Source organism: Hyla sarda, chromosome 4 (genome assembly GCF_029499605.1).
Source record: "Hyla sarda isolate aHylSar1 chromosome 4, aHylSar1.hap1, whole genome shotgun sequence".
NCBI lineage: Eukaryota > Metazoa > Chordata > Amphibia > Anura > Hylidae > Hyla > Hyla sarda.
This window is the reverse complement of record NC_079192.1, coordinates 15,635,265-15,650,806: the sequence shown is the minus strand read 5'-3', so window position 1 is coordinate 15,650,806 and position 15,542 is coordinate 15,635,265. Positions and strand designations below refer to the sequence as shown.

General features: G+C 47.4%; 1 protein-coding gene across 1 annotated transcript in view; it reads right to left on the bottom strand.

Annotated features, from left to right (window-relative positions):
- Positions 1-15,542, bottom strand: part of KDM6B (lysine demethylase 6B) — a 53,214-nt gene that overhangs the window by 17,515 nt on the left and 20,157 nt on the right. Inside the window, exons 2-10 of the mRNA XM_056570088.1 lie at positions 10,175-10,253; positions 9,965-10,082; positions 9,701-9,799; positions 9,293-9,506; positions 8,226-8,318; positions 7,957-8,109; positions 4,522-4,659; positions 4,198-4,422; positions 1,517-4,104 (exon numbers count right to left, since the gene is read on the bottom strand). Coding sequence (XP_056426063.1) covers positions 1,517-4,104; positions 4,198-4,422; positions 4,522-4,659; positions 7,957-8,109; positions 8,226-8,318; positions 9,293-9,506; positions 9,701-9,799; positions 9,965-10,077 — 3,623 coding nt within the window. The 5' untranslated portion in view covers positions 10,078-10,082; positions 10,175-10,253. The remainder of the gene's footprint in view (positions 1-1,516; positions 4,105-4,197; positions 4,423-4,521; positions 4,660-7,956; positions 8,110-8,225; positions 8,319-9,292; positions 9,507-9,700; positions 9,800-9,964; positions 10,083-10,174; positions 10,254-15,542) is intronic.

The window sequence follows — 15,542 nt, the reverse complement described above, 5'->3', positions numbered from 1 at the left end:
TCCCAGCATGCCCGGACAGCCAACGGCTGTCCGGGCATGCTGGGAGTTGTACTTTTGCAACAGCTGGAGGCACCCCTGGTTGGGAAACACTGGTATAGTATATGGTGCAACATTCCGGGAATCGGAGGATTGGTTGGATAAATACCCGCCATTCCATTGCAGGGTCGCCAAAATTGTCCTAAACAGGACAACGCTTTTGTTTGTGGAAAATTGTGGTGAGCTTGAGCACCTATTCCGGTGTTTTTATTTATTTTTTGTTTTTTTAAACAGGGTTGATACAAGGTTTTAACAAAAATCCTCCCTAAATTACCGTAGTACGAACGAGGCCTAATGGGTAAAGATTGTTCAACCACGGCGTACTGGGATATCTCGTCACAACACTAAATAATGTACAAAAGGGGCAATGCTTCCCCTGCAGGAGAGCATCATGAAGACTAAAACTGAAGGAGTTTTTTTTTTTCTTCTTAGAAAAGCAGAACCCCAGCCAAAGCTGTCACACAAATACCGAATCCGCTCAGTGGCTACATCTCCACTTTTCTCATCTTTGTACCTGTTGGATTCTGAAGCACTCAAGGCCGGAAAACAGAATGTTCTCTTTTTTTGACCAATAGTAAATTCAGGGTCATCGAGCTCCTTCCCCTCCCCCCCCCCATCATAGAAGCATAATTAAAATCTTCCTGCCTAGCAACCATTTTAGATGTCTGCAGACATCAAGGATAAAAAGAAGGTCTTATACTCAAGTGATTTTCAGAAATGAATTTACATTTTGGCCACATATCAATCCGAAGTCCCAATAGTCCAAGGCCCATTAGTAGATTGTCACAGCCCTATGGGCATGGACGTATCAGTGTCAGGTTCTGCGACAGGGCTCAAGTCCTGCAGGAACGCGTGGGAACTAAGTTCCTGCCCTTTTTCCACAGCAGCAAAACAGTTCCCATTAGCAGGAGTTCTGCAGGACCAGCCCTTCAGTTGAAATCTTGGGTGAGTTCCTGCACTTTTTTTTTTCCAAGGACTTGGCCCCTGTTCTGCGATGATAGTCTCTCAACATTCTATAAAGAGACAGTGAGTGGGGGTGACACACATTGATGGTCTATCCCAGTGGACAATTTGGCCACTTAAAATCGTTCATCCTTGCGCTGCAACACCCTCTAAAAACACACCTGAAGCCCCCAATAATCCGAGGCCCATCAGATTGCCATATCTCTCAACACGGTATAAAAAGGCAGCTAGTGTGGGCCATAAACAGTGGTCCATCTTAGTGGTCTCCAAACCATGAAGCTCCAGCTGTTGAAAAACGACCACTCCGGGCATGCCAGGAGTTGTAGTTTTGCAGCATCTGGAAGTCCTATCCTTTGTTCTAAAACTCTCTATACCAGTGTTTCCCAACCAGGGTGCCTCCAGCCAACGGCTGTCCGGGCATGCTGGAAGTTGCAAAACTACAACTCCCAGCATGCCCGGACAGCCGTTGGCTGGAGGCACCCTGGTTGGGAAACACTGGTCTATACAAAGCACTCACTTGGTGGCTCTGACGATTTCAGCAGCGGTGTGGTTAACAGTCAGTTCGCTAGCCTGTAACCTCTTCTCCTCCACCTCTGATGCAATGAAGGTCTCGCGGTCTCCGCTCTCCACCTTGATCAGTCTTATCTTCAGTTCCTTAGGTGGCCCTTCAGTAAAGGGTCTCATCTTCAACAGATCAGAGCTCGGCGTTCCATGGGAAACAGGGGCTGGTGCGGAGACGGGAGCGGCAGGCGAGGAGGACTGGTTGTGGTGGCCATCCTCCAAGCACCTTCTGCCGCCTCCTTCCACCTTTCTTCGGTCTCCTCCAGATCCTTGCTTTGAAGATTTAGGAGCATCTCTACACTGGCTCTGCAGGTCCAAGTTGCCCAAGATTTGCCTTTCCTTGTCCTTCTGCGACCGCCTTTCTTTCGAACGCCTGCTCCTGTCCCTTTTGGTTTTCCGATGCCTCCTGTCTTTCTTTCTACTCTCGTCTTTATTTCGGTTAGGAATAGACAGAGTTATCCTCTCCTGGGGTCTCTCCGCTTCCACAGCTTTTACACTCTCACCCTGTGACTCGGCTACGGCCGTGGATGATTCGCCTGGAGTGAGTCTGTCGTCATTTTCCATCCTTGGCATTTCAGAAGAGGTACCTTCATAGGTTTTCTGGGTTATCTCAGCACATTTTTTGGGCAATTCCCATTCTGCACCTCTATGGCGTTTCTCAGTCTTTGTTAATTCTTTTACAGACTGCGTCTGCGCATTCAAGATACATTCTTCGACTGATGCAGCCGGAGACCCTTCGGTCTTCTCAGCAGGAGACTTTACCTTAAATATCTTCTTTAATTCTCCATCGAGTGCCTTGCTAGGTCTCGGCGCTGGGTCGATCAGATTTTCGGCCCAGGAAGTCTCTTGCTTAATTTCCTCTTTCGCCTCTGTAGTCTCAACATCCCATCGTGGTTCTGGGCTTTTCTTGGCCATGCTTTCAGATTCCTCCATTACAATGGAGGGTTCAAGTTTTTTTGCACCATCTGCCTTTTCACCAACCCAGACAATTTCAGCTTTAGTAGCAGAGTCTTGTTTTTCAGCACCCCAAATGTGGTCAAGTTTATTTTCCACTGCAATATCAGGTCTTTGTGCTCCTTTTTCCTCCTCATCCTGCTCTTCTTCCTCCCTGGAACAAGTGCTCCCAGACCCCTTTGTGCCTTCCACCAATGTTTCACAAGCACGTGCTATGTCCTCTAAAATGTCCGTCTCTGTGCGGACTGCGGGCCTCACAGCTAGCACCCTTTCACGTCCCGCCACATCTGAGGTAGGGGCGGCTCCAATCTTAGAGTCCCAGGCCCGGTGTGAGGTAGATTGCGCAGTGTACGGGTCAACATTACGCTTGCTCACCATAGTAGCACCAGTATAATAGGACGAACCCCCTCCAGTTTTGAGGCTGTGTCCTCCACGGTAAGAATACTTCTGACCCTCTAGAACACTTGCCAGGGATTTAAGCACACTATTGCCCCCATGCTGAGCAGGTTTAGCTTCGCTAACAGCTTCTTGCCCCAATATTGCTTTTTTAGGTCCATAGTAGGTATGCACCTCTCCAGATTTGGGTTCTGGAGGCTTGGCACCAGAAACAGGGTTGCTCAAGATGGTCTGAGCTGGACCTTTGAGGTGGGGCGTTGCTCTGGTCTCTGCTGGTGGGCAGGCGGGAGGGGCAGGAGAATTAAAGTCTTCATCTGTACAACTGCGGTTCCCTTCCTCCTTTTCTATAGACTCGTCTAGCATCTTCATAATGTTGTCCAAGCCATCGGGTAAAATCTTTGCAAACTCCGTGGCTTCTTCAAAGGGTTCAGCCAGCTGTCCCGAAGGAAAGTCAAAGAGTTGCTTGCATCCGGAGGGCTGGTCTTTCACATCCTCCTGTTGGTTGCTCTCTGACAAGGCTGGATTCGGACTTAAAGATGTCGGAGTCAAGACTGAAGAGGGTGCTGTGGGTGGAGCAGCTAAACCCAGCACCTGAAGGTTTCCTGAGGTATCTTTGTGGTAGGTTGTAGAAGAAGAACAGAACGAGGCATTGTCCTCTTGAGCTGGTGACTTCTTTCCTCCTGAATAGCTGCCCTCGGACATAGACAGTCCATGGCTTAAGTTTTTGCCTTTCATGTCCAGCTCTGGAGTCTGAGGGCTTTTCCTAATTTCTTGTTCTATTACCTCCTCTTTCTTTGGGGCAAATAACCCAGATTCATCAATTTTTTGCAGGCTCTTGAGCACATGATCCAGGTTGGCATCCTGGAAGGCCTCAGACCTAGGCCTGACTTTGCTGGTGGTGATGCCCTGAGTTCGATGATCAAAGACGTTGCCTCCCACTGGGGTATCGCAAGGTGAATAATAACCCTCTTGTTTGACGGTGCCAGGACCCTCACTAAACAGAATCTCCTCCAGTTCATCGTCACTCTTTGCCTCCTCCTTGACTGGGGCTGGCACCCAGCTTTGCTGTATCGAGGGAGTGGAAGGTGGCTGGGGTTGGAGCGGTGGGCATATTGTTTTCGCTGGGTCTGGCTCTTCTGGAGGAGGGCAGATACTGACCGTGGTGTCCACTGGGGTGGGATAGCGATCAGAGGGCTGAAAACATGATCAAAGAAAAGCAATTAGTTTTCAAGTGTATAATCCCCAAAAATTATTAACTTAAAAGACAAAAAGGTAAAGCATTCTTACAGGGGGCACATCAGTCCTAGAGGTCTTCTGTGTTGGGATGCGGGGTCTTCTCTGGTCGTAAGGCACGTGGAGAGGAGGTGGTGCTGGAATGACCTCCGCAGGTGACCTCTGACACCGAGCCTCACTAAGGTCACTTGGAGGGCGGGGCTGCTGGTGTAGTGGTGGTGGTGGACGTGAGGGGCAGTATGAAGAGTAAGAGGGAACATGGGGTGGAATACGGGGATCCTGCAGACAAGCAAAAATAAATAAAATAGATGAGGCTGTTTCATTCGATTGGTCGGGAAGAAGACTCTGCCCTATCGTTAACTCTACATGACATCTTACCTGCCTCTCCCGGCGCTCCCCCCAGGGCTCGTGGTTTAGTGGGTTCCAGACATTCGGTTTAGCAGGTGCTTGATGGTAAACATTGCCAGGACCCACTGGCACCGGAGGAGAATGAAGACCAGGGTTACCCCTTCTTTGCTGCAATATGGGAGAAGAAAATGACAGTCAAAAGAAAAAAACTTTTATACTTCACAACGCAACACTTAATAAGCAAATAGCATCAATAGCAACATGTTAAATGGGCACTGTCAGATTCAAAAACTTTTTATATGTTGTACATCTTGGCAAAACATTAACCTTTCTAATATACACTTTATAAGAAAATTTTTGTTCCTTTTTCTAGAAATTAGGGTTTATAAAAACAACCGCATACCACTCCTCTGTGCTCACTCCTGTCTTATCATACTGCAGCAGGGAGGAGGGGATTACAGAGCAGCCTGCAGTGATTAGATGAAGAGACTCAGCACAGCACAGCAAACTCAGGGAGGAAGATGAGCCATGCAGAGTGAGGACACGCCCCCTCTAAATCACAGAATGACAAACCAAGTGAGCAACAGATAGAAGGTATTTGTGAGAGACATAGGTGCTAGACAAAAATTATATGTACATAATCAGAATTAGGAGTAACAACTTTTTTTTTTTTTTTTTTTTTAGGGGATATTACAAGTGAATTTTTAACTCTTTACTTTCCAAGTCTTGTGCCAATTTTAAGTGGCACAATGTGTTATACTCCAAGATAAAAAGTACAAGGAAGCAGCACTCCATGTGACAATCAAATTTGTCTATTTATTCACACATCCAGCAAGTGCAATGTTTCGATCCTAAAATTTGGATCTTTCTGAAGCCTAATTCTCCAAACTGTAGGATCTAAATGTTGCACTTTCTAGATGTGCGAATAAATATAAGAATTTGATTGACGTTACACGGAGTGCCGCTTGACTGTACTTTAATCTTGGATTATTTTTAGGGACTGATTAAAGGCCCTGGAAGCCGTGCACCCTCTAGGACTACGAGTCCTTCACTGGGCCTATCCGCCCTGTTGGATTTATACATTATACTCCATTCACATCCAGAGCTGCAGACACACAGACCTTAAATAATACAAATGGACGAAGTTTCCAAAACCCCATCTACACATAGGACTGTATCCACCTTTTCCAGCCCACCGGAGCACCTGAAGGCTGAACTAATTTATGCAGGAAAAGTCATCAACTGCCGAGCCGAGAAGTTCGTGACGAATCGAATTTACTGTAAGTTCGCTCATCTCTACATGCTGCCACATTTTTTTTTTTATCAGCTCATTCTGTTTAGAGTTATTACCACAAATGAAAAAAATAAAAAATCAATGTTTTTCATACAAATTACCCCTAAAGAGAATGGCACAGATAATGGTATATTGATCAAACAACATGATAATTTATTAGGTAAATACTAAAGTACAGATAAAAAACATCAGCATCCCTCTCCCATCCACTAAAAAAAAACACAACACTCACTGGAGGGGAAATATTACATACAAGAACCAGGTGGATGTAGGGCATTGTACATACATATACATGCAGCATAAATAACTAAGCAAAGTGCAAGTGCAGTAAAATACATGAAATACCTCCGGGTAAAAATGCAATGCCTAGCCGGAATACCAACCACAATGTCTGCTATGTTAGGAGACAAATCCTGGAGCGCGTGGACCCCAAACGTATGTTTCGCTCAATAGAGCTTCATCAGGGGGTGCCCCTGATGAAGCTCTATTGAGCAAAACCATCATTGGGGGGGGGGGGGGGGGGTGCCCGCTGACGAAACTCTATTGAGCAAAACGATCATTGGGGGTCGTCCCCCGACAAAGCTCTATTGAGCAAAACGATCATTGGGGGGTGCCCCATGACGAAGCTCTATTGAGCGAAATGATCATTGGGGGTGCCCCCGGACGAAGCTCTATTGAGCAAAACGATCATTGGGGGTCGTCCCCCGACAAAGCTCTATTGAGCAAAACGATCATTGGGGGGTGCCCCATGACGAAGCTCTATTGAGCGAAATGATCATTGGGGGTGCCCCCGGACGAAGCTCTATTGAGCAAAACGATCATTGGGGGGGGTGCCCCATGACGAAGCTCTATTGAGCAAAATGATAATTGGGGGTGCCCCCGGACGAAGCTCTATTGAGCAAAACGATCATTGGGGGGTGCCCCATGACGAAGCTCTATTGAGCGAAATGATCATTCGGGAGTGCTCCCTGATGAAGCTCTATTGAGCGAAATGATCGTTGGGGTCCACGCGCTCCAAGAGTGGTCTCCTAACATGGCATACATTGTGGTTGGTATTTCGGCTAGGCATTGCATTTTTACCTGGAGGTATTTCATGTATTTTACTGCACGTTGCTTAGTTATTTATGCTGCGTGTATATGTATGTACAATGCCCTGGTATTACAGCCCATTAGGTGTTTATTACATCCACCTGGTTCTTGTATCTAATATTTCCCCTCCTGTGAGTGTTGTGTTTTTTAGTGGGTGGGAGAGGGATGCTGATGTTTTTTTTTTACCTGTACTTTTGTATTTACCAGTACCTAATAAATTATTATGTTGTTTGACCAATATACCGCTATCTATTTACATTTATATTACGGATCTCACCCTCTGCAGAGAGTGAAATTTGCAGCCTAGATGTAACAATAATGCAAATTTTGGAGCAGAATTGTACAGGGTCTCTAAATCAGGGTGTCTCTTGCTGTTGCAAAACTACAACTCCCAGCTTGCCCAGACAGCCGAAGGCTGTCTGGGCATGCTGGGAGTTGCAGTTTTGCAACAGCTGGAGGCACCCTTGTTGGGAAACACTGAGTTAGTATGAAGTCCATAAGCAACACTAACTCCCTCGTGGCACGAAAACACTCGGAGCCCCAAAATATTTGACTCCTTGTAACATTCCTGTCCTGTGGCAGACACATAGTGTACTAATCCAAGCAGACACATATGAGTATGGCTCCCAGATAAAAGAGAAACACAATAATCTGTCTATGTCTGTATTGAGGTTCTGTATGTAAAGGAATAGAAAAACCAAGCTAAGTTCTTCCATAAACAGCGCCACCCCTGTCCTCAGGGTGTGTGTGGTATTACAACTTGGCTGCATTCCCTTCACTGGAAATGAAGGGCAATACCACACACACAACCTGAGGACAGGGGTGACACTGTTTTCGGAAGAAGTTAGCTTTGTGAATATTGAGGAGGCAGGGGAGCTGGGTTAGCCGGCTCCCCGCCTCCATTTCGCAATGTCAGCGGATTTAGAAACACGCACAAGTTAGGAAATACGGCACCTGTATATGTAAGTAACCCCTCTTTTTTTTTTTTTTACAGCTATTCCCCTTTTTAGTGCGGGTGAAATAGCTGTCAGTTTCTATTTAAAGACAAAGGAAACACAAGGAATCCTGTAGCCTTCTCTCACCTGTTCGGGGCTTCCACTTCTTCTCCGTTTCATGGGCTGCTCATCTCCTCCAAGCTGACTGTGCGGGGGTGACTGGAGTGGCGGCACATCAGCGCTGGGAACGGGCCGCTTCAATGGTGGGGGTCCTCTTTTGACTCCAAAATGCCTCTTTTGCTGAGAATGATAAACAACGTAGAAATGTTAAGTAACCCTCCCAAAAATTAAATAAATAAATAAATAAATAATGCATCCACAACTTGAGTAAAAATGTGCAATCGTGGTCAGCTCACCTCGTGTTGCATCAGGTCAAATACTTGTTGTAGGCGAGGCAGAGATTTGGGGCGATGGTGCGGAGGAGAGGAGTGGAGGTTCCATAGGTGAGTCTGACAAATGAAGTAGTAATAGGTGTAAATAGAAGAAGAGAAAGCGGAAGAGAAAGAGGGATGGCAGGAGGAGAGGATGTAAACAGCACTCAACAACTAACACCTTCCCTAAACCTCCCTTGCATGGAAGTGGAGGGCAATAGTTTTTCTTTAGAAAAGTTCACTATTTTTTTTTTTTTTTTTTTTTTTACATTTTTAAATGTTAAATTTTTTTTATTATAAAGAGACATGATCAAAAATGGCAATAGCCGACATGCAAGGGAAGCTCAGGCGGATTTATGAGGTTCGCCCATGAACAGAGCTTAGATAGGTGGTTGGGTTTGGATCCCCACTATTCATAAAATCTGGGATTCAGTGTTCGCCTGGTTGAAAGGAGCAGCAGCTGAACATGTGCGCTGCTGCTCCTGTCAACGCTATGGTTCCGACTAATATGGCCTTAATGGGGTACTCCCGTGGATAAGGGGATAAGGGGATAAGATGTCTGGTCGCGGGAGTCCTGCCGCTGGGGACCCCTGTGATCTCTGCTGCGGCACCCCAGACAAACTTTGCACCATGTCGGATGACTGGCGATGTAGGGCGGAGTCTTTCCACGCCCCGCTCGTGACATCACGCCTACGCCACCTCAATGCAAGTCTATGGGAGGGGGCGTGACGTCCGTCATGCCCCCTCCCATAGACTTGCATTGAGGGGGCGTGGCTGTGACATCAAGAGCGGGGCGTGGCTGCGACTTCACGAGCCTGCGACACTGCACCCGACGCTCTAAACGAACGCCGGGTGCAGCAGGGAGATTCCCGCCGCTGGGGACCCCCGCGATCAGACCTCCGGCGGATAGGGGATAAGATGTCTAGGGGCGGAATACCCCTTTAAGGTTAGGGAGCACTGCTCTAGAGGCATATAATGTTTGTTCTAAAGCAGAAGACTCACGTCAAGGAGAATAAAATCTCCCCACCATATAAGTCCAGACAGCACCTTACCTGCTGCAGCCGGGAGATGTGGGCATTCAGCTCATAGCCTCTGTGGTAGCGCGCGGCAGCCTGGTAGCAATGCACAGCGTCCTCCAGCTCCTGCTCAGACTCATAGATCTGACCCAACTGCTCCCAGATCTGCGGCTGCTTCTCATCGCGCAGGAGGAGCTGGACGCAAGAGTGTACCCGTTCTAACTTCCCATAGCGATGGCCAGGAGGAGAGCTAATCGAAAAACAACAACAAAAAAAACAGAGCACAAGATCAATAAGGAAATAACTATACACAGAATGTCCTCATAATCTAACTCAATGGGGTTGTCCAAAGGTGGACATAAAAGATTCAATGGTTTAGCGGCCATAGCCACGGCAAGAAGATACAATGCAACCCAACCCACCAGTAAAAGCCCAGACACTTACCCAAGAGGGTAATAGGGTTTGCTGGGGTGGCCAAGGTTTGTCGCATGACTAGACGATAGGTGTGGGGGCAGCTGAGGTTGGTTAAGGTTGGTGGAGCATCTGAGAGCAAGACAGAAGGAGACAGAGCGGGAAGCAATGACAGAGCGTAAGGTACACGTCACCAAGTACACACCAACGCACTATTCTAATGGACGGGACTAGCTACAGTTTCCTACAACTTTTGACACCCACAAAAAATAAATAAAAAAAATAAAAAAAACTCACCTGCCTGAAGGGACCCATGGCCGGGGGTGAGCAGAGTTCCATGATGAGTTGATTCCACTGATGAAGGGGTCACGGGGAAAGCGGGATCCAAACTGTTCCTGTGAGCGATACATCCAGACTGCAGGAAGACCAGAGCCATGATAAGTCACAACACTCACAATAAACTACACCCGTAAACACATGAAAAAAGAGTAAAAACAAAAACGTTACCGTTTCAATCTGTGGGGTTTCACAGGTTGAGGTGCAGGGGCAGCGGGAGGAGCATGATTTTCTCGATCACCAAGAAAGTCTGCGGTGATAAAGAAAAAAAATAAATGAATAATAATAATAATAATAATAAAGTAAAAAAATATATATAATAAATTAATTAAATAATAAGCACTTGAGTGACATGTCTCCTCGCAAACAAACACTAGGTGGCAGTGGGATTTGTTATTGGCTGTAGTAAGATTACCAGACACTAGGAGGCACCATACATGCATTGGTTTCCTACGCGAGCAAGTTCTTTATATGATGCAACATAAACAAACGGCAAAGACAATGCGGTAATTCAGAGGACTGGTGACATTTACCGGACAACGTAACTGTAGAGAGCGGGTGACGTTACCCCACACTGGATGGAGCTGAAAAGAGCACAACAGCATCTGATATGTCCTAATATGTTCTATAGGGTGATACATATAGAAGGGGCTATGAGTCTCCTCCTCCTGCAGGGTGATCTATATAGAAGGAGCTATGAGTCTCCTCCTCCTGCAGGGTGATATATATAGAAGGATATATGAGTCTCCTCCTCCTGCAGGGTGATATATATAGAAGGAGCTATGAGTCTCCTCCTCCTGCAGGGTGATATATATAGAAGGGGCTATGAGTCTCCTCCTCCTGCAGGGTGATATATATAGAAGGATATATGAGTCTCCTCCTCCTGCAGGGTGATATATATAGAAGGATATATGAGTCTCCTCCTCCTGCAGGGTGATATATATAGAAGGAGCTATGAGAGTCTCCTCCTCCTGCAGGGTGATATATATAGAAGGAGCTATGAGTCTCCTCCTCCTGCAGGGTGATATATATAGAAGGATATATGAGTCTCCTCCTCCTGCAGGGTGATATATATAGAAGGAGCTATGAGTCTCCTCCTCCTGCAGGGTGATATATATAGAAGGATATATGAGTCTCCTCCTCCTGCAGGGTGATATATATAGAAGGAGATATGAGTCTCCTCCTCCTGCAGGGTGATATATATAGAAGGATATGAGTCTCCTCCTCCTGCAGGGTGATATATATAGAAGGAGCTATGAGTCTCCTCCTCCTGCAGGGTGATATATATAGAAGGAGCTATGAGTCTCCTCCTCTTGCAGGGTGATACATATAGAAGGAGCTATGAGTCTCCTCCTCCTGCAGGGTGATACATATAGAAGGAGCTATGAGTCTCCTCCTCCTACAGGGTGATATATATAGAAGGAGCTATGAGTCTCCTCCTCCTGCAGGGTGATATATATAGAAGGAGCTATGAGTCTCCTCCCCCTGCAGGGTGATATACACAGGGGGGGGGGGGCTATGAGTCTCCTCCTCCTGCTGGGTGATATACACAGGGGGGGGGGCTATGAGTCTCCTCCTCCTGCTGGGTGATATACACAGGGGGGGGGGCTATGAGTCTCCTCCTCCTGCAGGGTGATATACACAGGGGGGGGGCTATGAGTCTCCTCCTCCTGCTGGGTGATATACACAGGGGGGGGGGCTATGAGTCTCCTCCTCCTGCTGGGTGATATACACAGAGGGGGGGGGGGGGGCTATGAGTCTCCTCCTCCTGCTGGGTGATATACACAGGGGGGGGGGCTATGAGTCTCCTCCTCCTGCAGGGTGATATACACAGGGGGGGGGGCTATGAGTCTCCACCTCCTGCTGGGTGATATACACGGGGGGGGGCTATGAGTCTCCTCCTCCTGCAGGGTGATATACACAGGGGGGGGGGCTATGAGTCTCCACCTCCTGCTGGGTGATATACACGGGGGGGGGCTATGAGTCTCCTCCTCCTGCAGGGTGATATACACAGGGGGGGCCTATGACTCTCTATGGTGACAGCTCCGGAGGTCGGGGATGTACGGGGTGGATCTGATGACATTTCTCTCGGCCTACACATGGCTGAGTCAGCTCCCCCCCTCACCGGAGTGTTACTCAGCAGACCATGTACAGACACTCCTCCCGTGTGTCACCCACCACTCACATACTACACATTAATGTGTGAGGACATTAACCCTTCCCATAACAATAAGAAAACAAGAGTGGGAAGTAAAGGAGACTTGTTTGTCACTGGCAGCGTCTGGCTATAGATGACTGGAATTGTTCCCCGCACTGGAGATGATGACTGGAGCCCGATACACTCAGACCAGACACCATGAGGCGTCCACCATGTACGGGACCATAGAGTACAAGAGGGCACTCCCTAACCCCAAGGCATGTCCCAATCTCAAGTGACTCGCCCTAAAGGGGTTCTCAGCTTTATGTAATTCCCACTGTTAGGAGGGTCCCATGATAATAAACTGATCACCCCGGAGGAGATCAGCTGCTCGTGTGAAATCCTGGCAGTAAGTGTTCAATTTCTCTGCAGCACCACCACTGGGGAAATAAAGCATTACACTCAGTGCTTATTCATAACAATAGGTTGTCTATAGAATTCAGGACAGGTCCTCCATTAGGAAGTTTTGGGACCTTGGGGAATGAAGTATTTTGGGGGTCTGGTCTTCACTGACCTCTTCACTGTTGGCTTTTAGCTTGGGCCTTCACCTGACCACGGAGTCTGCCTGTACTGCCTGTATGTAGTCTGTAACCATGGAAACTATCTACAATATGTGCGCCACTACACCACGACCTGCCTATCCGCGCCACTACACCACGACCTGCCTATCCGCGCCACTACACCACGACCTGCCTATCCGCGCCACTACACCACGACCTGCCTATCCGCGCCACTACACCACGACCTGCCTATCCGCGCCACTACACCACGACCTGCCTATCCGCGCCACTACACCACAACCTGCCTATCCGCGCCACTACACCACGACCTGCCTATCCGCGCCACTACACCACGACCTGCCTATCCGCGCCACTACACCACGACCTGCCTATCCGCGCCACTACACCACGACCTGCCTATCCGCGCCACTACACCACAACCTGCCTATCCGCGCCACTACACCACAACCTGCCTATCCGCGCCACTACACCACAACCTGCCTATCCGCGCCACTACACCACGACCTGCCTATCCGCGCCACTACACCACGACCTGCCTATCCGCGCCACTACACCACGACCTGCCTATCCGCGCCACTACACCACGACCTGCCTATCCGCGCCACTACACCACGACCTGCCTATCCGCGCCACTACACCACGACCTGCCTATCCGCGCCACTACACCACGACCTGCCTATCCGCTACTACACCACAACCTGCCTATCCGCTACTACACCACAACCTGCCTATCCGCTACTACACCACAACCTGTCTATACGCTACTACACCACAACCTGTCTATACACAGCACAGATCCTGTATATACACTACTACACCATGATATGTATATACACAGCACAGATCCTGTATATACACTACTACACCATGACCTGTATATACACAGCACAGATCCTCTATATACACTACTACACCATGACCTGTATATACACAGCACAGATCATGTATATACATTACTACACCATGATATGTATATACACACAGCACTGGATATGTATATACACTACTACACCATGATATGTATATACACTACTACACCATGATATGTATATACACACAGCACAGATCATGTATATACACTACTACACCATGACCTGTATATACACAGCACAGATCATGTATATACACTACTACACCATGATATGTATATACACTACTACACCATGACCTGTATATACACTACTACACCATGACCTGTATATACACAGCACAGATCATGTATATACACTACTACACCATGATATGTATATACACACAGCACTGGATATGTATATACACTACTACACCATGATATGTATATACACTACTACACCATGATATGTATATACACTACTACACCATGATATGTATATACACTACTACACCATGATATGTATATACACAGCACAGATCATGTATATACACTACTACACCATGATATGTATATACACTACTACACCATGATATGTATATACACTACTACACCATGATCTGTATACACACACACAGCACAGATCATGTATATACACATTACTACACCATGACCTGTATACACACACACAGCATATATATCCAATATATAAACCCCTTGATTTTATAGAACATAATATCAGAAAAAATACTCTACATTCCCCTTAATTTCCCCGTATTATTCCTCCGCCCCCATAAAACGTTTTGTGGGGCTTCCCCAGTGCGTCAGTCCGGGACGTTTGTCTCAGAGGAGGGATCAGTAAATCTGAAGAGGAAATGGTTAACAAAAAAAGTCAGCAGAAGGGGCCGGAACAGGCATGAATGGGGCTCTGCAGACAACAAGGGGTGAGGAAATACGGGTCATGTGACCACACAACGACACAGGAGCGACAGTGTGCGCCAGAGTGTGCTCCATACAAAGGGGGGAGGAGAGAGACAAAGACAGCAAAAGAGACAGACAGCAAGTGAGAGAGAAAGGGACAGAAAAAGAGACAGCGAGAAAAAGCCAGAGAGAGAGAGACAGAGACATAGAGAGAGAGAGAGAGAGAGAGAGACAGAGAGAGAGAGACAAAGACAGCAAAAGAGACAGACAGCAAGTGAGAGAGAGAGAAAGGGACAGAAAAAGAGACAGCGAGAAAAAGCCAGAGAGAGAGACAGAGACATAGAGAGAGAGAGAGAGAGAGAGACAGAGAGAGAGAGACAGTGAGAGAGAGAGAAAGAGGGAGAGAGAGAGAGAGACTGAGAGAGAGAGACAAAGACAGCAAAAGAGACAGACAGCAAGTGAGAGAGAGAGAAAGGGACAGAAAAAGAGACAGCGAGAAAAAGGCAGAGAGAGAGACAGAGACACAGAGAGAGAGAGACAGTGAGAGAGAGAGACAAAGACAGCAAAAGAGACAGACAGCAAGTGAGAGAGAAAGAAAGGGACAGAAAAAGAGACAGCGAGAAAAAGGCAGAGAGAGAGACAGAGACACAGAGATAGAGAGAGAGACAGTGAGAGAGAGAGACAAAGACAGCAAAAGAGACAGACAGCAAGTGAGAGAGAGAGAGAAAGGGACAGAAAAAGAGACAGCGAGAAAAAGGCAGAGAGAGAGACAGAGACACAGAGAGAGAGAGAGAGACAGTGAGAGAGAGAGACAAAGACAGCAAGAGACAGACAGCAAGTGAGAGAGAGAGAAAGGGACAGAAAAAGAGACAGCGAGAAAAAGCCAGAGACAGCGAGAAAAAGGCACAGAGAGAGAGAGAGGGACAGAGAGAGAGAGAGAGAGAGAGAGAGAGAGAGAGAGAGAGAGAGAGAAAGACAGAGAGAGACAAAGACAGCAAAAGAGAGAGACAGCAAAACAGACAGCAAGTGAGACAAACAGCGAGTGAGAGA